This window comes from Pristis pectinata, chromosome 13 (assembly GCF_009764475.1).
Source record: "Pristis pectinata isolate sPriPec2 chromosome 13, sPriPec2.1.pri, whole genome shotgun sequence".
NCBI classification, from domain to species: domain Eukaryota; kingdom Metazoa; phylum Chordata; class Chondrichthyes; order Rhinopristiformes; family Pristidae; genus Pristis; species Pristis pectinata.
In genome coordinates this window covers 16659355-16681490 of record NC_067417.1, presented here as the reverse complement: position 1 = coordinate 16681490, position 22136 = coordinate 16659355, and the positions used below count along the sequence as shown (strand labels likewise).

General features: G+C 38.0%; 1 protein-coding gene across 1 annotated transcript in view; it reads right to left on the bottom strand.

Moving 5' to 3' along the window:
* Positions 1-5716: 5716 nt before the first annotated feature.
* The window catches only part of mlycd (malonyl-CoA decarboxylase), a 37331-nt gene continuing 20911 nt past the window's right edge, over positions 5717-22136 (bottom strand). Inside the window, exons 4-5 of the mRNA XM_052028155.1 lie at positions 16824-16976; positions 5717-8820 (exon numbers count right to left, since the gene is read on the bottom strand). Of these exons, the coding sequence (XP_051884115.1) occupies positions 8287-8820; positions 16824-16976 (687 nt within the window). The 3' untranslated portion in view covers positions 5717-8286. The remainder of the gene's footprint in view (positions 8821-16823; positions 16977-22136) is intronic.

Here is a 22136-nt window from a genome sequence, read left to right as displayed (position 1 = left end):
TTTACACAGAGAGTGGTGGGTGCCTGGCATGCACTGCTGGAGTGTTGGTAGGGTCTGATACAATAGGGTCATTTAAGAGACTCTTAGATTGGTACATGGATGAAAGAAAAATAGAGGGTCATGGAAGGTGAAGTAGAGAGGGGGATAGATTGAATGGGGATAAGGTTTATACAGTTCGGCACAATATCGTGGGCCGAAGGGCCTGTACTGTGCCGTACTGTTCAAATACAATGATTAAGGATCCTTTGTTATGCCGAAAACAAACTGCTGGAAGACTTCAACAGGTCAGGCAGCATCTGCAGAATGAAATGGACAGCCAATGTTTTGGGTTGAGACCCTTCATCTGGACTAACTAGAAGGACCTCACCCTGAAACGAAAAGATGCTGCCTGACTCGCTGAGTTCCTCCAGTAGTTTGTTTTTTGCTCTTGTGTCTCTATTGTTATGTTGATATAGCTCCAATCACAACTTCAATGACTAATCTTTTTATTGTTTGGCTAATTTTCATGCACAAGTTTGTCTTCTTTTCTATGCCTCACTTATGTGGACTAATAATATTTCCATCTCTCCAATTTTGTTTTCAATGCTCTGTGTTTTCCTATACATGCCTCTCAACCTTGATTTTGATGCTAGTCTTTGCTGCTTTTCAAGTGTTTCATATTTGATCACATCCATACTCTGATAATATCCAATGAAGCATTCTGCTTCTACTTTTGTGGTCCAATATGGTACTGTTTATTAAGTTTTGATGAGAAACTTATATCCTGCATTGTCAACAAGGACCATAATTACTTCAAAAACCTGTGTAAGTTCTTTTGCAAAAAATCTCCCTCTCCACTTGCCATAATATTTAATTGTTTCATTGTCTCTTTTCTCTAAGCAGATGTTCAGAGCCCCCAGGTCATTCAAACACATTTTTGAAAGTTGGTGTTACACTAACCTTGGAACTTCTTTCTACCTCAGAATGCAAGTTAAACATAAAGAATTAAGACAGGGTCCATCTGAAGGTAAGGGAAGGAGAGCATTCTTCAAAAATGAATTCCTTATTGTTACTAATGTCATTGCTTAAAAAATACATCCAAAAGATTTGCACTCATCTCCACAAACTTCTTTTGATCACTTTGCAGAGTTCAGAGAGGAGATCACCAGCTCTTTTTTTGCCTTCCTAAGCTTGTTTAAAGTATTGCTTTCATTTTTGTTTGCCTCTTCCAGTTGATTTCAGGATTGCAATTCAAGGGAAACACAGGAACAAGTTGATTGGTTACTACATTTTATAATAGGCTTAACCCATCTAACAATTATTTTGTTTGATCCTTTGTCCAATCTACATCCTGTTGATTATTTTATTATTGGATTGGTAGACTACATTTAAATTCTTAGCTTTGACGGGACACCATTTCATTTATTGCTTTAATTAAATTAGTGGAGACCAATGTTTTGAGAATTGATTACAGTCAATAAGGACATTAGTTTCAAGGACTGCAGAAAGGACCATTAAGCCAGCGGCAATAGAAACTCGTAACAAGACTGAAGATAGAAATAAGAGGGTCCCAAACGTACACGTAATGTCAATATAATTGAGTATGTTAGGGGCAGTGTCGGAGAAAATACTATGAGACAAATTCTGCCACAGTTTCCTATTTTTGTGGTACAACTAGGAGGGCTGGGATAACTTTAAATGTAGAATTTCAAGCTGAGTGTGCTGTTGAGGGAAACGAGTGATTGAAGGAGGTGGGTCAATTTCCAGTACCAAAGGTTTATTATATAAGTAACACCAGTGGGGAGAGAGTCACTGAAAACCTCAGGTAACCAACTTTACAGAAAAAAGGGAAAGGTCTATTACTATATCTTTGTCTAGTTTATTATAAACCAATATTATTAACAATTGATTACATGTATTATTTGTATACCCAACCAGGTGTTTGAGTAAATATAAGGGGGAGGTTTAATCATCTTATGGACAGATGATAGGCAGCTTCTGGGACTATCTCTGATGTTTACCAGACACCCTGTTCACTGCCCTGAGCAAGAACAATGACCCTGTATTCTTTAACCTTGTCTATCCAGTCCAAATTGCCTCAGTGCTAATAAAGGAGGCCTAATTCAGTCTATGAGACCACAAAAATGGAATGTGGTCAAGTCCTATAATTACCAGTCAATTCTCCATTTTGTATCTTCCATGTTGTAACATGTCTATTTATGCACTTTACTTGTGTAACTGTTGCGATGTTGCTTTTGCCTTGGCCACCTCTGACTGACCTGGACCAGGAATCACACTTCCATCCAAAAACCAACAGAGTAATGCTAAATTTCTCTCATAAATTTCTGCCTAGATATTATATCAAATGCAAAGCACCTGTATTACATGGTTCTTGCTTTGGATGTTTGAAAGATAAGAAATAGAAACAGGAGTTGGCTGTGTGGACCCTCGCGCCTGTTTCACCATTCATTAAGATCATGAATGATCTTCCAGCTCAACACTGCTTTCCTGTCCTCACCCCATATCCCTCGATTTGTCTGAAATGCAGAAATCCCTATCCTTGTCTTAACATAATGACTGAGCCTCCATCGTCCTCTTGGGTACAGAATACCAAAGATTCACATCCATGTGAAGAAATTTCTCCTCATTTCAATCCTAAATGGCTTATCCCTTATTTTCTGTGATCCCTAGTTCTAGACTCCTTGGCCAAGGAAACATGTTACCCACATCTACCCTGTTGAGCCCTCTAAGAATTTTCAATGAGATCACCTCTCATTTTAACTCTGGAGAGCCAGCTCAGCCTCTCCTCATCTAACAGACCCCTCATTGTCAGCAGGCCTTCACTGCACTCCCTCTATAGCAAGTATATCTTTCAACTAAGAAGACAAAAATTGTACACAAACTAGGTGATTTCACCAAGATCCTATACAATTGTAGTAAGACAAAATTCTGAGGAAGTCCAAAAGTCACAAAAATAGAAGGAAATGACGACAGAAGCTATCTTAGATCAGGACATTGAACTCAATGTTCCTGATAACATTTTTGGGGATGATAAGAAAGAATCATAGGAACAACCCATTTAGCCTTGCCCATCTCATGCCAAAAGGCTGATCTGCCATTGGCTGAGATGATAGTTGATTGCTGATCCATTTCTGCAGTCTCTAGCCTTTTCCCATTATCTCTTTTTGTTGATCAAAGGTATTATCAATCTAAGGTGAAAACTGACCTTCTGTAAGTTTCTGTATGTGGGATATAATCAGGTGGCTTCAAACCAGTCACACCAACTGTGATCTGTGAGAAAGTCCCAAGCTTTTAATACCCTTTGCATGAAAAAATATTTCCTAACTTCATTCCTGAAATGCTTGGCTCTAATGTTTAGCCTGCATCCCCTCGTTCTAGACAGAGAGTTTCTCCATCGTTTCTCTAACATCTCTGAAAGCTTTGATCAATTCTTCCTTTATCATTCTAAATCCAAAGACTATAATTCCAATTGTGTTCTCTTTCCTTGTAATTTAATTAACCCTTAACAGTTTAGGTATCATTCTGATTCCAGGTGTCCAGACAGTAAAGTGGTGGAGTGGCTGGGAAGAGTGGCAATATTAAGAAAATAAGGCTGTTTAAGGCAGATTCACTACAACAAGAGCCCATAATCAATGGAATTAAGACATTGAAATGGATTTGGTGTGATTTACTTTGCCTATCACAGGCTAACAAAGAGTGGGAGATGGGGGGAACAGATTAATAGACAGTTCAGTGCGACCTGACAGAAAAGGGTTTAATGATATTTAGTGATTTTAACTATATATAGAGCAAATAGTGTCTGCAGTGAGAGGAAATGGGAAGTAGCTACCATAGTGTGGTAGGTTCAATGTAAAAATAGCAAACATCGGTGATAAATTGCAACAATGTAGGAAGGGACCTGGTCTGTACTAACTGGGAAGAAGAGTCAATGTACAGGCAGGTTGACCAGCAGTGGTAAATCTTCCTATCTGAGATGCACAGAATACAACATAAAGAGTTTCTTATCAAGTGAGAAGGAAATGCATCATAGGAAGAAGGTTATTAAGGGTGGCACATACAAAAACCAACTAGAAATAAAGTCATAGATTCAGAGCACAGAAACAGGCCCTTTGGCCCAACTTGTCCATGCTGACCAAGTTGCCTATCTATGCTAATCTGGTATGTTTGCATTTGGACACTATTCCTCTAAACATTTCCTATCCATATGCCTATCCAAATGTCTTTTAAACATTGTAATTACACCTGCCTCTGCAACCTCCTCTGGCAGCTCTTTCCATATACTCACCATCCTCTATGTGACAAACTTGCCCCTCAGTTCCCCTTTAAATCTTTCCCCTCACATCTTAAACCTATGCCCTCTAGATTTAGAACCCCCCTACATGGGGAAAAAGACTGTGACTATCTACCCTATCTATGCCCCTCATAATTTTATAAACTCCTAAAAGGTCACCTTTGCTCCAGGGAGAAACAGTCCCAGCCTATCCAATCTCCCTTTATAACTCAAGTCCTCCACTCTAGGCAACAGTTCTGTGAATCTTTTTTGCACCCCCTCTAGCTTAATCACATCCTTCCTATAGCGTGGTGACCAGATTTGCACACAATATACCAATCAGGATGAACAAAGGAGCTGGAAGAACAGTTATTAAGGGTACTAGAAGTATCATTAACATCTTCACCTTAACTCCATCTCAAGAAACCATTTCAGAATGACTACCCTGTCTATGCACAAATGTAAATGATAGCCAAATTTGACCTAGTAAACTGCTACGTCAACCAGTTCAGATTAAACTTGCAACTACACTACTGACATCCAATGAGAATACAAAGAATTGTTCAGTGAAATAATCAACAAATTCTTTTTACAAAATGATCAAAGAAACCAGTAAATTTGGTCTGAACTATTAAGTGTTTACTAGCTTCAAATCATAAATAGCAACAATTAAATCTTGAGAAGTGGAGTTCTCTTGGAAACCTACATATGGTGAATAAACCTATTTACACTTTGATTTTAGTTTCCATTCATTACAAGAGTATGATAGTAGATGTTGGACATGCCACATTAGGTATACCAAATACGTCACTAGGCTAGCTCTAGATCCTACAGTCACTTTGCTAACCCCTTTGAGAGGTTTATCAGTTCACTTGTACAAGGTCTTGTCAAACCAAGCCCATTCTATTCTAATGCTAAGTTTCTGGCCGAGTTTGTTCTCTTATCGTCTTTGAACAATAAAACTTGTTTAGTTAGCATCAAACATAGTCATCATCTGTGAGCTGAACAAATGGGTATAAAAGCAAAACAGGTTATTAAATTATTGCTTTGTCAACTTTCTTAAAGATTTTCTCACATTCTAGAATAATTTCAAAGGGTGAGAGAGCAGTCCTTCATTATCTAAGATGGACAATCTTCATGTATCCCTGAAAAGTCTATAGCATATTCAAAACTATGAACACCTCAATCATGCATAACCCACCTTCCGCTGTATTCCCACTCGTCAACAGAAGTAGTCCAGTCATCACAGACTTAGATCAACAATATTCATAGAAACTGGGACCTTTCTGGTTTTGATACATTCTATGGTACGTGATATCTTCCACAGATGCATTGAAAGAATAAATCTTAATTTCTTCTATAAGTTCATATTTCTTAACACCATATTGTAATTTCTGATTGGATGTTTTGTGAATTACAAAAGACAAAATTACACTTTATATTTTTAATACTGCAATTTAATCAGATTACATCTGTGTTCAGAGAAAGTTCAGAAAATGACACGTTGATGTACATAACATTAGATTTTTAATATAAAATTGCATTTTATTACATCCATAAATGTTACATTATCTGCAGATTATGTTTAATTATTTTCTTCATTTAGTGGATTTTGACCTCGTTGAATTAGTTGGGATTCTAGTAAACTTAATGGCACTCAGCTGTAAGTGTTTGGAAGTACCATTTTTAAAAGAACCTCCAGATAAAAATCTAATTAAAAGCAAATGAAGGTAATAAAACTAAATAGAGACCATTAATTGCAGTTCAACAGGTTCCTTTAAGTTAGTTATTGAATGGTTTCACTGCTCCCAATTCTGCTAGGGGTCATGTATGTTCATTGCAATTTTTCTAAATGGGTTTTCCTAAGGTGCACATTGTCTCTTCCATAGTTAGAAGATTTTTTATTGCTCATTTAGCAGTTCTTTAAACATTTGAAGTTTAGTCAGCTGAAATCAATTTTCAAATTGATATTAATGCCAAAACAAATAAGGAAACTGCCACACATTTGCTTTGTTAGCCATAATATATTAGGATATTACATTTTCTATTCTCCACTGAGGTTTCTCGGTTTTGTTTGTGAGGGGGAAGTGCCGAGAATGTTCAGGTTCTCTGATGGAACTCTTGCTGGGTGTCGGTGGTAACAAATCAGTTTTCATCTTTGTTAACAACGGGGATCAATGCACTTTTACTTGTTCTTGTTTACTAGATGTTATAAAGGTTCATAAGTTACAATTACAGACATACTGAAAGAAAGACTTTATGTAAGCCCTCTGATTACCTTTTCAAAAGCACTTCATTGGCTTTAGTCAGGTTTTATGGAGAAAGGAATGAAATCAACTATGTCCATTCAATTATCCTTAATTGGAAGGATCTGAAAACTTGATTTTTTTTGTATTTAAATTCACACTTCTCTCATTTTCTTTTAGATTACACTATTAATCATCCAGTTACTGGGTGTTGGATGTCTATACCCGAAAGCAAATGAGTGTGGCATAAGGCACTATGTTTGCTTTGTTTCAGGTACAGGTTTGCTGGAGTTTGCTTCTATGGTGATTGCTATGCTGCAAGGTTTTTACAGCTCGTCCACAGAATTATGGGATATAAGTGGGAGAGTTCTCAAAACCTGGCCTCCACCAACTAACAGGAATGTGCAGTCACACAAGAACAAGTCAGAGAATCAGTAAAGGTGCAAGTACTAATTCCAAAATTAGGCTATCAATTAAGTAGTATTCCGATTTCATTAGTTTTGATAATTGTCATTGCTTCAAATTCTCTCAAATTGTTTAACGATATTCTTAATGTATACTGTTTCTTTTCCCCAAAAACTAAACGTAATTCAAATATATGTTATTTGACATTTTGCTTAAACCATACCAATAGTAAAATACACAAAACTTTTGTTTGGTATTTTTGGAATTAATATGGCAAATTGCCTTCTATTATGCACTATAGGGTAAGGACTGGATCCAAATTTCTGCAATCATCAAGTAATGTTTAATTAGAAACTCAGTCAAAGTTTACTGGAAGAGTCAATAACATTCTAGACATCGTTTCATCAGAACAGCTGAGATATCTTCCGTAAGTCAAGATGTTAAATTGCTAGTTTTCAACATTTTTTTTTGGCTTTTGAGTGCAAAGATTTACCAACTTTCATCAAGGACAGGACAATATGTCGGACACCCTTTATGATCTCCAGTACATAATTCAATGATAAAAAGGGTAATTATGAAACGCTATCCCAGTAACAACATACAAAAGGATGCAAATTTGAGGTCAGAGAGGAGCTGATCCATTTATGGAAACCGCCAATGAGCACGTTTGGAATGCGGAGAGCTAGTCTGAGCTGTAACACAAATAACTGAAAAGGGCAAGATGACCCTAGTGGGCTGACAAGCAATTCGCTATTTGAAGCAATTACTCATAATGGCAGACTGTCCCCGAGATGGTCTTTTCAGTGGTGGGATACAAAAGCATTTGAGTGCCGTTACCATCATAGATGCTTCTACGTGGAAAATGGCCCTGTTTAAATGAATGATCAGCTGAAAGGTTGCAAAATGCTGAACATTGGCCAGTCAGTATTGAAAGCTTTTTAACTGTGAAGAACTAAATTGAAACCCTATAGAAAATAATGATACTTTCCTCTCAGCTACTGGTCTTTGCAAAGTTTTAAAGATATACGGGTACATAGTAAACAGGGTAGGATATGCTGACCCAACTGTGCGTCAAAAGCATTTTTTGATTGTTCGTTGTCTTTAATCTTGAAGCAAAAACTAGTTCTTTCATGTGACTGATTAACCTAAAATTCAGTTAGCCATACCAATCAATAATAAATATAATTCTTATTAAATATTTAGGGTCATCAGTACATGCGTTAAATGGTATACTATCAAGAAAACAAACAAATTAAAATTGCCTGCACCACAATGACTTTTCCACAATTACAAACTCTAATAAGGAATATTGAACTGATTAAAATATGTCCTTTCTTGGAGAAAAGTACATTGCCCTGTAAAGCTCTAAAGCTTACTAATTTTCTGAAACTGAGCTACAAGACTCAAAACCTGTTCAGATGCTTCAATATGTCTTGTCCTCAAATACTGGACACTGTTATAATTGGTATCTTCCAGGAAATAGCGATAATTTGCCATAATTCCTGAGGATGACGAAATGCCCCGAGGGCTTGTGTCAGCGAGCCAGTTTAATCGCCACATCACAGCTCCATTTTGAAGGTGAAAGTTAGCTACTAGATTAAGAGCAGCCCCACGACGTTTTTCTCCATACAAGTACCAGGCACAAAGTCTCATAAGTGGCAGCTCAAGAACTCGAACAAGTTTTTCAGACTTCACCCACTCATTGGTGATAAGTAAACTCTTAAGTGTTTCTAACACAGGGCCTCCAATGATTTCCTGGATTTCTTTGCATTCGCCTTGTGTAAGGATTTGGTTTGTAGTTCCTTCTTTCATTTGGTCACTGATGATTCCAACTAACCATTTTGTGAAGCCAGGAATAGGAGACAGACTGGAAAACTGCTTCATGTGAGGAAATTCACCCTGAAAATTACACAAAAAAATGAATGCCAAAGCCGTTACATATTTCAAATACAACTAGTAAAGTTATATAACTCCTGCTACACCAAGCTTCTGCTTCACTATTTTTGTCCCATTGTTCCATAAACATATAAACTGCATAATACTCAGTGTGATAAAACTGTGCCCAAGTTATGAAACTGGAAATACCTGCATAAAGACTGCACACTGCTATGCATTTTGTCTGAAAAATCAGATCAAAAGGTGCTTAGATTATGCTATTTATAAAGAAAAGAACTGCGCTTTTCAGAATACGACATGAACCATAAGTAGAAATATAGTTCCTTAAGCCTGCTTTAACATTCAATAAGGTCACAGTTAATCCACTTACACTGATTCTGCTGCTGCCCAAAAATATAGTAATCTTCACTTTAAATATATTCACCCATCAAGCATTAACAGCTCTGGAGGTAGAGAATTCCAAAGATTTACAACTGAGTAAAAAGACATTTCTTTTCTAGGTCAATCCTATACCAAGACAATTTCCCCTAGCTCTAGACCCTCTAGATAATATAAAAAAGATTTACCTAATTTTGGTGGTGTGCGAAAGAGGTAACAATATATGTGGGGTGGACAGGTCTGTGGATAGTGGCAGGTCTGCAGATCCACACTCCCTCCCCCAACACATAGAGCTAATCATGTCACTAGTGTCTCTCAGCCACTGTAGAAGCGGCAGCATCAGGGCTGCAGATCAAGGCATCTCTGAACTGAAGATTTCAGGGCACAAACCCTTTGACCTCAATCAGGGCTGCTGGCAAAGTAAGTTATAATACATTAGAATAATTGGGGGTGGGGGGGCTTATAATATAAAAATTTCCATAGTTTGGATCATACATAATTCATTACATTCAGCAGGATGTGTGTGCGTTTTATTGAGAGTTAAAAATGAAGATCTTTTGATCCAATCTCCATCTGTATGTAATTAATGGGCACCCCACGCACTGATGATGTAATGGTATGCATAAACAGGATGGGTAAATGTCACTGGAGTTGAGTGAATTACAATAAGTTCAATTTCCTAAAGAGCATGAGCATGATGCTTCGAAACATGTGCAAAACACTTTTTTGAATGACTTTCACATTAAGAAGGGTGCATTTTTTTTATATAATCCAGTTACCAGGCAGTACCTGTCTCTCTACATCTACCATGTCAGCCTCTCTCAGAATCTTGCAGATTTTGATGAGTTCATCTCTCATTCTTCTAGACTTCTCTGGCCCAGAAATTCAATTGCATATCACTTTGTTCAGCATTACATAAATAAAAACTTTACCCACAGTGACCACAACAATAATCATGTGTGTCATTTCAAACCACTCTGGAGACTTTGTTGGAGTGAATCAAGCTTGCATGCCCTAACATGATTTCAGTGCCAATCAAGCTGAGGATGACATAATTTGCTTGTGCAAAACTTACTTTAGGGAATTGCAAGGGAAGTTAGACCAAGTTTTCCTGGGAGCCACCATTTGTTGGGCTTCTGTAAGTCAAGTCCCAGTTGTTGCCCCAATCGCCACACCCAATGTTCCTGGTCATTCATAGGAACACCAACCTCACACAACCCCATTCCTGATTGTTCTTGCAGATGTCCTTCCTGGCCACCATCTTTCCTGCAGCTGCTACACTCCCTGCTCTTCTCCCAATCTCTCTGGCATAACCATCTTCTAGCTCTGCTAAGTCCTGACCTTTGGGGCATATGCCTCTCCCTTTCAACCCAACTTACTTTAGTAGATCCCCCTTCTGACCTTGGATCTTTCTTTTATACTTCATTACTTGTCCATGTAGCCCTGGGTCTGAATCCCTAACTGAAATTTGCAGTGGTTAGCCCACCACTGAAATTATTGTTAGCATTGCACCAATATAGCACAAGAAATTCTAAACAGTGAAGAAAAGTCAATGTTACTAAATGTCTCTTCATCAATCAACATACTATTTGTCTTTGTTATTGTTCACTATCCCTGCATACTTAACTCATGAACCGGTGCTGAAAGATCTCTCCATGTACCAATATTTATTAGTTTTTCACTGGTTGACAGGTTGTGTTTCTACTCTCTCTATTAAAGTGCATAATCTCATGTTTTTCTAAGCTCTATGTCCTCTGTCACATTCTTTCCTATTTACTTTTCCTTTTGTAGACTCTCTACATCCTCCTAGTCTTGTATCACCAAAACTAATTTTCATTGCATTGTCTTTTCATTCGAAGTCATTAATATAAATTGTAAATAGCCAAGATCCCAGTACTGATCCCTGTGTTAGTTCACTACTTTCTCTAAACTTCTTGTGTGAGGCTGGAAGAATATTTATAGATTGAGTTCTAGGTTTCTAAACCATGACATGACCTTTTCAGAAGTTACTTAACACTAAGGTATCTTTTTTGAAGTTGAAGACAGGATATGATGGTCCATTGTTTGATCCCAATAACTGTATTTACAGGCAAAGGAAGGTTTGGCTTGATTTCTCATTTATGCAGTACAGCCACATCGCTCATGTCCCATTTGGATCCTGATTAGAAAAGCCCATGTCCTTCAGGGTAGGTGAAACTGGGGAACCTTGCTGTTGATTCTTGAAAATGTTCCTCATTTTGTACAGTGTTTTTGATCCAAGTTTTATTCTATTTGCCAATGCTGATGAAACTGACAATGTGAGGCTTAAAGAACCCTTCCTGGTCCCCTGTGTCTCAAAGGATAGACAAGTGAGATGCTGGCCATTTACATGACCTGTTTTTCACAGCATTTTGACAGATGTGACGTGGGGCAGTATTCAACAGCAACAGAAATCACTGAATGGTGTTGACTGTAAGGTTCCGGTGACCACATCGGAATCAAGTTCAACTGCATGTCTGTGAGTCTTGTATGGTGACTTGCCAATCAAACTGACGGGCAGTAGACTGGGTATGCAGGTTTGAGGGGTAGGGGAACCCCTGCATAAGCATCCAGGCAGTACCTGCAAGTTTGCAAAGTATGCTAATCCACGTTTTAGTTTTGTTAGCACCTTCCACTGATAGTTGTAAGAAGTGAGCTGTTGGGGTCAGGTCATGGGAGATGTTCTCTCCGCAGAAGGCAATGCCAACTGTTGTGGTTGCCAGGCTGATTGCAGGGTGGAATTTAGTATTAAGAAGTTTTGCAGGCTTGATGGAAGGTGACAGTGCTCTCACAGACTACCCTGTTAAATGGAATACCTTTTCATGGCATTCCACAATTAACATCATCAAATCGGAGAGCAAATATCAAGAAATGCTATCCCAGTGAAAAGGACAACTTTTAAAGCCCCAGAGGACACAGTCTGAAAATGACTGATTTTATTTCTAAGCCATGTAAGGACATTGGTGCAGAAAGTGTCTGATCTGCTGACTACTTCTAGCATTTTCTGTTTTATTTCAGATTTGCCGCTGCTGCTACAGCTTTTTGCTACTCCATTCATTTTTATTTTCTGCTTTCTGCCCTTAAACAAACAAAAACTAAATTGCAGCCCTGTTGCAGAACATGAGCCACAGATTTTTACCATTTATTCTGTTCTTTCATTTTGCAATCTAACATTCCTCCATCCAGGGAATGAGCAAATGACTTTCCAGCTGGCTTCTGTTATCGGCAAACAGATCAACCGCTTGGAATGATTCTTTCCTGGGAACTTCTTCCCCCACCTTTCTTTGCTCTCTTCAATATAACACAACTGAAATGAGGTTTGTGACTCAAGGATATATCACCACTTGGTGACCCTTTATCTGCATATTTAGTAAAGTGTGATTGATTGTTTTCTTATGCTTACTTTACAGGCCTAATGCAAAGATAGAGTTAAAAACTACACAAAATACATTTCACAGCTTTTCAGCTCATGTTTTTTTTTTAAATTTGGGGTTTATCTTATCTCATGAATAGAAATGCAACTGAACAGAGGTGATACAGGTAGTGAATTAAAATAGGGGAGAGAATCTAGCTGGAAAATCAATGTCTGATTTTGGCAGAGTTCAAAAAAAGTCAGGAACTGCTTACTGAAAGGTGGCAACCTAATGGAGAGAATAGTGGGATCAACATTTATATTAATTATATCTTTCCTCATAAACATTCAATGTGGATTTTAAATGATTTTCCAAGGAAAAAGCCTGTTGCTATGTAGTTTAAACTACATTGGGCAAGTAATACTAAGGGGTACAAAGTTAAGATTTATATAAAGCATGGCCCTTTTGATTATTTATAACTTGTTATCCTATAATAATGTGCCATAAAGTTCTATTTTAATTCATTTTCATTGCACTTTAAATGCAATGACAAAAGATCTCTAAATGCCATTAATTTAATGGACTGGCCATCAAGAAATATGTGTATTAAAGTAAACTACAAAGAAGACTGTAAAAGTAAAGAAGTTGCTGGATGGAGATGAGCTTCTGCAGATGGTTCTGTTCTAAGGCATGAAATGCTCTTTATGTTGGTACTATCTGTTTCCTATTAAATAATGGATTTATACAACCATTCTGACATAATTTTACAATACTGTACAAGTGAAGTTGATAGCAAACAGTGTCAAAATCTTTAGAAGTGGAAAATATGGGATTTTAGATGCTCTTTTAGGCAGCAAAATAGTGCATAGTGATCTTGAAAAGGAATTCCCAGAATGGGGAGATAGTGAATGAAAGATAGCTTTCAAAGGTAGAGACAAACAAGCAGTATTTCAGAACAAGAACAATGGCATGCGTGGGCTTAGTATATAGCCAAAGGCAGCAACAAACTACAAAGGAGACTGTAAAAGTAAAGAAGTTGCTCGATGGAGGTGAGCTTCTGCAGTTGGTTCTGTTCCAAGAAGAAAATAAAATATATGTATGTCACTAGTGTGGTGCACTGTTGGAATTAGGGGCTTAAGGACAAGATGAACCGAGGCCCAATCTTCCTTCTTGGGTGGATTAAAATGCCCAAGGCATAATTTTAAAAATACTGGACAGAAGTTTTCCCATGTGTTGCAGCCATTAAGATTTGCTCAACCAACATCATCAAGAGATCATTGCCTTTATAGTTGTGGGACTTTGCTGCATGGAAGTTGTCTGCCATGCTTCTTTTATCACAACAATGACGATAGTTCAAAATAGTTCATTAATTGTAAAGAACTTCAGGAGGTATTGAGTTCATGGAAGGTGTGACATCAATAAAAGTAAAAGAAAGCAGGACTTGTACTGTGATATAGTTTGTAGCACAAAATTCAGGACGGTATTGTGGGACTGATTTCCATTTTTAGCATTTACCAACATGCAGACTGATCATACCCATTGCCCAAAGGACCTTGTCTACACTGGGTCTCATGTACAATAATGGGGGGAGCAACAGAAAGAAGCTCTTGCTCACCACTTTGTTGACAAGTATCTGAAGCTAAGCTTTCTGAAAGGTAAATCTGGATTTAAAATTGCAATGCTATAATGTGGCAGGATAAGCACAATAAAACAGATGAAGAAACTGGTAACCAGCAAGATCTGTCCTCAGCTTTACTGCCTGCCAAAACTGTCAAAATTTCAAAATGTTTCTGAATGAACTATTAAAATCAACTAAACAATTACGAAATTTTAAATAAACCTTCAAAGGGAACACAATTAATTAAAAATAAAAGAAACCTACTCTTCCTTGGAGCTATTCCTGTGCATTCAATTGAACGAACCAGTGGATCCTGTGACAAATCTAACAGCCTACAGCTTTAGTGGGCAGATTAATCATGTAACTGCTGGAGAATTCAGTAAGATCATGCTCCTACTCTGGACTCTGTGCAGAGTCTAGTAGCAAAACACAATCAGGAAAATGCTGACAGAAATAGGTCAGCACATTTGGGCATTCAGTATCCACATGGGTGTCCTGAACTTGCTGACATTTATTATAGTAAATGCCTGTAATTCCCCACATAATTTTCTTGCATTTCCCAGCAAAATCTTGACAAATATCTGAGTTGCTACTGAATTAGCACTGAACAGAAGTCAAGTGTTAACCAGCAATCCCTCTGCTGATGACTGATTTATCTGCTTGGTGGTCATTTCTACTGATAAAATACATGCCAAAGATGCAGAAAAATACACTTGATTTTGGTAAACAGCATGTGATTGTATAAGGCAGAACATGACATTGTAGTTGTTGGCCAAACAGCACAAGAAACTGAATCAATCCCTGACATATGAATAATTTAAAACAATCATTTTCACAATTTGCACATCAAGACTTTTCCAAATTTGCATTCCATCAATGGTAACTGTATGTGCAACATCAACTAAGTTTGAGCTTGAGAGAATTGTGGACAGAACATGTACAGTTTGCACAAAAATTACTTTCATTTGTATAGTTGCTTAAATGTAGAAATTGAAGTCAAGTCCAAGGTGCTTTACTGTGACATAAGGAAAATAGGTATCAAGCTAAAGAATGCTGAGGGAATACACTAAATGATTTGTCAAACAAGTGGATATTGAGTATTTAAAAAGAGAGATGGTGCGATTTAAGGAGCACATTCCAAGAGTAGGATGAAGGCAGCAAAGAAGACTAACAATGCAGAAAAGGAAATGGAGGGACAGTGATAGCTCTGCACAATATATCTGCATGTTGAATACAGAGCAAATTCCAACAATATGTTGAAAAAAGACAGCAAATAGAATTTAAAAATTGCCAGGTGTTCCACGAAAAAGCTGATTATTACATACACATTTACACAGATACTCAAGTATAAAACGTCAAACCAGTGGCTGCATTAGCAATGCAGTGATACAAGCTAAACACTTGGCATTGTGAAGATGTCAATCATCCTGTTAAAAGGTAGTAGAATAATAATATTGAGGCTGCTGGTGTATGCAAGTCAATTGACAACTTGACTTCAGTATCAAAATTGAAATTCAATGCTGATTAGTTTGCAAAGCACCTATACACTGAGCTTTTATCTCTAAAACTCAAGGCCACTGTATAAATCTTCACTTGCTGAATAAACAAGAGCATCATGCTACTGGTACAGATTATTTCATGTTACCTTATCAACTCTGGAAAGGTAAGCAAAAATAAATACTATATCAAGCAAAAAAATATTCAAAGAACATGTTTATCACCCATATATCTAATTTCAAGTATTAATTTATTTTGATCATTTCATAAAAGTAAATTTCTAATTACATGTTTCCCACCTAGAAAGAACAACTGTTGTCTTTCATATGATTGGGAAAACACAGCATCTGATTGAGCATCAATCCACACAACTGAAGGGTCATTAATTTAGTCTGATCTGCTAGCCTCATTCAGAGTGCTGGGAAGTGCAGCTGAGGTGAGGACTGGAAATGTCACATAGGAAAACAAGGTTATTTTTTCTAAAACTGGTAACTTAGTGTACCGTACCTTTGCTCTATCAGAACTAGCACTACTGACCGCTGGCAGAACTTACAAGAAAAAAAAGAAAAGAAAACTTGTTTTCAGCACTGACAACTCTAGACCTGGTACAAAGAAAAGCTGTCTACTTCAGTGAAACCAAGTCAGCACAAAGCAAAAGCATCTCAGAGAGGAAGCAATGTCAAACTGGTGGAAGCCTGGGACTGAAAGAGTCTACACTACTGTTTGAGTGAAAATTAAGGGGAAAGATTAATTTATCTTCTACTCTCCACACGTTGAACTCCATCTATAATTTGGTATATTACAGATGATAAATAGGTAAATTTTATAAAATACTTTTGGGTTAAAATATAAAAAATATAAACAAATGGTCATCCATGAAAGTTAGGAACATATAAACAATATATAATCTGTCCTGGAGTTATCCGGTCTTTTTGCACTGTCAGAGAGATGCATGTTTACTTATTCCACTAAGATAATAAATTCTGAGAAAAATTTTATTCAGATCTAGAAATGATAGTGTTTCATGGTATTGTGGTTTAGTGAGTTTTGCTGCAAGCTAAGCTCACTTATTGCCATTGAAGTCTAATGCTGCTAATCTCAGTATTGTTAGAGACTGATCCTTGCAGGCTACTAAGACCTACCTGTAGCTCTTTTACTACTCGCTTGATGAGGTAATTTCCAAGCTCTACCTCTTGCAGTCCCGGCTGTGTCGAACTGATGGAGTAGAAGATAGCTGTGGTGATCTTGTTAATGTCTTCAGTCATCTCAGGAGAAGGATCTCGTCCAACAATGGCCTACCACATAACATGGAAATAAAACTACGACTTTTACCCTTTTCCACAATCCATTTCTCTTTCAAACATTGGATGCACATTTCTTAATTCCTAAACTAAAGCAGTTTTAGTCCATATCCTAAAGTGTGCGGATACACAATTCCCCAGATTTTGTAAGGAAACACTAACTTTGTAATTTCCATCTACACATAAAGTTCCAAAATTGTAGTTAGACATACAGTGGCATGCAAAAGTTTGGGCACCCCGGTCAAAATTTCTGTTACTGTGAATAGCTAAGCGAGTAAAAGATGACCTGATTTCTAAAAGGCACAAAGTTAAAGATGATACATTTCTTTAATATTTTAAGCAAGATTACTTTTTTATTTCCATCTTGTACAGCTTCAAAATAACAAAAAGGGAAAAGGGCCCGAAGCAAAAGTTTGGGCACCTTGCATGGTCAGTACTTAGTAACACACCCTTTGGTAAGTATCACAGCTTATAATCGCTTTCTGTAGCCAGTTAAGAGTCTTTCAGTTCTTGTCTGGGGGATTTTCACCCATTCTTCTTGGCAAAAGGTTTCTAGTTCTGTGAGATTCTTGGGCCGTCTTGCATGCACTGCTCTTTTGAGGTCTATCCACAGATTTTCAATGATGTTTAGGTCGAGGGACTGTGAGGGCCATGGCAAAACCTTCAGCTTGTGCCTCTTGAGGTAGTCCATTGTGGATTTTGAAGTGTGTTTAGGATCGTCATCCTGTTGTAGAAGCCATCCTCTTTTCATCTTCAGCTTTTTTTTTTAGACGGTGTGATGCTTGCTTCCAGAATTTGCTGGTATTTAATTGAATTCATTCTTCCCTCTACCAGTGAAATGTTCCCCGTGCCACTGGCTGCAACACAAGCCCAAAGCATGATCGATTCACCCTAGTGCTTAACAGTTGGAGAGGTGTTCTTTTCATGAAATTCTGCACCCCTTTTTCTCCAAACATACCTTTGCTCATTGCAGCCAAGAAGTTCTATTTTAACTTCATCATTCACGGGACTTGTTTCCAAAATGCAACAGGCTTGTTTAGATGTTCCTTTGCAAACTTCTGATGCTGAATTTTGTGCTGAGGACGCAGGAAAGTTTGGAGAAAAAAGGGTGCAGAATTTCATGAAAAGAACACCTCTCCAACTGTTAAGCACGGGGGTGGATCAATCATGCTTTGGGCTTGTGTTGCAGCCAATGGCACGGGGAACATTTCACTGGTAGAGGGAAGAATGAATTCAATTAAATACCAGCAAATTCTGGAAGCAAACATCACATTGTCTGTAAAAGAAAAAAAAGCTGAAGATGAAAAGAGGATGGCTTCTACAACAGGATAACGATCCTAAACACACCTCAAAATCCACAATGGACTACCTCAAGAAGCACAAGCTGAAGGTTTTGCCATGGCCCTCACAGTCCCCTGACCTAAACATCATCGAAAATCTGTGGATAGACCTCAAAAGAGCAGTGCATGCAAGACAGCTTAAGAATCTCACAGAACTAGAAACCTTTTGCAAGGAAGAATGGGTGAAAATCCCCTAAACAAGAATTGAAAGACTCTTAGCTGGCTACAGAAAGTGTTTACAAGCTGTGATACTTGCCAAAGGGGGTGTTACTAAGTACTGATCATGCAGGGTGCCCAAACTTTTGCTTCGGGCCCTTTTCCTTTTTTGTTATTTTGAAACTGTAAAAGGTGGAAATAAAAAAGTAATCTTACTTAAAATATTAAGGAAATGCATCATCTTTAACTTTGTGCCTTTTGGAAATCAGGTCATCTTTTACTCACTTAGCTATTCACAGTAATGGAAATTTTGACCAGGGGTGCCGAAACTTTTGCATGCCATTGTATGCTGAAGATTTTGTGTCTGTGATTCAATGTTGAAGCTCTGTGATTTTGCCCTCCAAACTTGCCTTGAGAAACTAGCCTGGCACAGGGAATGCTTCACCATTGATTTCACCTCTCCCCTTTCCATTCATGCTTTTGATCACAATCCTCAGACCAGACCCAAGACTGACATAAAATAATAACCCTAATCAATCCCCTCCACACCAAGGCCTCCAATTCATGACTCCATTGAATTGATTTCCCCTTGGTCCTTGATTCCATATTTGACCAAATGCTGTCTGATGTCAAATAAAATCATCCTCACTTCACATCTGGAGTTCAGCTCTTTGTCCCACGTTTGGCCAATGGCTGAGATAAGGTATTGAGCTGAGTGAACCTGATGAAACCTAAACAGGGCATTACTGAGTAGGCTATTAGTAAGTAAGTCCTTTTGACAGCATAGCCAATGACAAATTTTACCATTCTGCTAATGAATGAAAGTTATCTGATTAGACTGTAGTTAGCCTGGTTCAATTTGTCCTACTTTTTATGAACAGGACATGCCTGGGGAATTTTGCATTGTCAAATGCCAGTGTTGTAACTACACTAGAACAGCTTGGCTCAAGGTTCAGCTGTTTCTGGAGTGCATGTCTTCACTACTACCAAGAGGAATGTCAGGCCCCAATGACTTTGTTGTAACCAGTGCTCTCAACCATGGAGTGAACTGAAAAGGTTGAAGACTGGCTTCTCTGATTGTGGGCATTTCAAGAGGAAACTGGGATGGATTATCTGCTTGACAGTTCTGGCTGAATATGGTTGTGAATGTCTTTAACATACACATGCTGGGCCTTTCTGACATTGTGGATGGTGATGCCCTTGGAGGTTCAATTGCCCACCACAAATCATGACTGGATGTGGAACAACCCCAGAATTTTGATCTGATCATTTGGTTGTGGGATTGCTTAGCTCTGCCTATTGCATGCAGTTTCTGTTGTTGCGGCTTGACAAGTTTGGTACCTTATTGTTAGTATGCCTGTTGTTGTTGCTCCCAGCATGCCCTTCCACAGTCCTCACTGAACTAGGGTCAAACCCTTCGCTTGACTGTAACAGACCACGAGGTTACAGATCGTGGTGATGTACACTTCTGCTACTGCTGATGGTCTACATTGTTTCCTGGCTGTCCAGCTTTGAATTGCCAAATCTCTTCTGAGTTTATCCTATTTAGTGCAATTGTAGTGTCACACAAAATGAGGGAGGGTGTACATGATGTGAAGATAGGACTTTGTGCCCACATGGGCTGCGGGTGATCACTTCTACCAATGATATCATGGACAGATGCAACTTCACGGATAGATTGGCAAGAATAAGATCAAGTAGGTTTATCAGTTGTATTGATTCATTCACTACCTGTCACAAATTCAGTCAGGTAACAATGCCCTTTAGGTCACATTCTTGGACTTTTACTGAATCAAAGAGGGGCTTTTAAAATTTGGCAGCAGGAATGACAGGGATCTTAGATATAGTGTCACTGTGCAGAAGGGAACTGGAAATAGGAATGATCTGTAGATTGATCCTGAAATTTGGAGTTAGGTAAAATAGTGGATTCCTGCTGTTGGTCATCAATAAGCCAATGGGCTGGGCTTGATTATAAGACCACTGACTGAGGGAGAGTTCATGGACGTTTTCTTTTGTGACTTTAAAGTGATCTTTATCAACAATGAGCTTGTCATTTTATGATTGGTTCTTGAGTGTCTCTCACTATCTCTCTCAAATGCATTATAAAACTGTAAAAGAAATCTAAATATTCCAATACTATTAGCATAGAGAGCCCAGAGTGCCAACTGTTTTTTTCTAAATAACCAGGGAAATGGTTTATGCATCCTTTTGTGTCTGACGTTCTGTGAAATTAGAATGCTTACATTTCCTAACTCGCTATCATATAAAAATAAGACAGATTCTCCACAGAAAACCAAATACAATGAGAAAGAAATAAAGGTTCATGGAAATTTATGGCACAGAAGGAAGGCATGGCCAGTTGATGAGAGCAATCCAACTTAATCCCATTTCACAGTTCTTGGTCCACAGCCTTAAGGTCACATCACTTCTAATGTATGTCTAAGTGCAATTTAAATGCAATGACAATTTCTGCCTCCACCATCCCTTTGAGCAGCAAGTTCCAGACCCACACACCACATCTGGGGAAGAAAACTTCTCAAGGTTTTTCAACAAATGACTTTAAACCTGTGTACCCTGGCCAATTATGTCAACAAGAGTTATTCGTATATACGGTGGTTATGCAAGTAATTTTATACTTTCAATTACTGTAGATGCCTCCTTGGCTTTCTAGGTTTCAAACAAAACAATCCTGGCCTAACTAATCTTTCCTCCTCCCTAAAATCTGACAACCCTGGTGGCATTCTCATAAATCTTCTCCACTTCCTTTCTAAGATCATCACATCATTCCTGTGGTTTTGTAACTAGATGGAATTAAGCATTCTAAATGCAGTCAATTAATATTTTATGCAATTTGAGCATAACCTCCCTAATCCTATATTCTACGTTTTGCTTAATAAAGGGAAGTTTCTTAATGACCACGCTGCTACCTTCAGAGACATATATACATGCACTCGTCATTCCGACATTTCCAGTGCATCCTCTTGCCTTGTTCGCCCTATGCAAATACATTGCCTCAAACTTCTCTGAATTGAATTCTGTCAGCAATTATGCTGTCCATTCAGGCTAGGAATAAATTTCAACAGATTTATTTTCAATATCAACCTTACAGGGAGTTTTTGTGTCAATGTAAACCTAATTATGACCAGTGTTAACCAGTCAGTGTTAACCCTTGGTGACACGATGAGCTAATTTTCTCCACGACAATCGAACCAGTAACTACAAACAGAAGCTGCTATACAGATCTACTACTGGCTTCTTTGATCTCATTCACCTTTGTCCGCTGCCTGCCTCTGAAGTTTATATCTGCTTTAATCAAGTTTAAATCATTGATATATTTCATAAAATGTCAGAAACTTGGTTGTGAAATTGGTGGAGATGACCCTCCAGTCATGAAAAACTGTTGATTATAATCCTATTGTTTCTTCAGCCAATTATGGATTCACTTTATTACTTTCCTTTAAATCCAGGAACTTTGCTTTCCTGAACAGTCAGCCAAACCTTATCAAAAACTAAAATCTACATGAACCACACTGAATCCTCTAACCTCTCTGCTCTTCTTTGTTAACTCTTCAAAAAAAATTCAATCAAATTGGTTGGACACAACATTCCTCTAAGATATCCATACTAACCATCTTTGAATAATCTTTGCCTTTCTAAG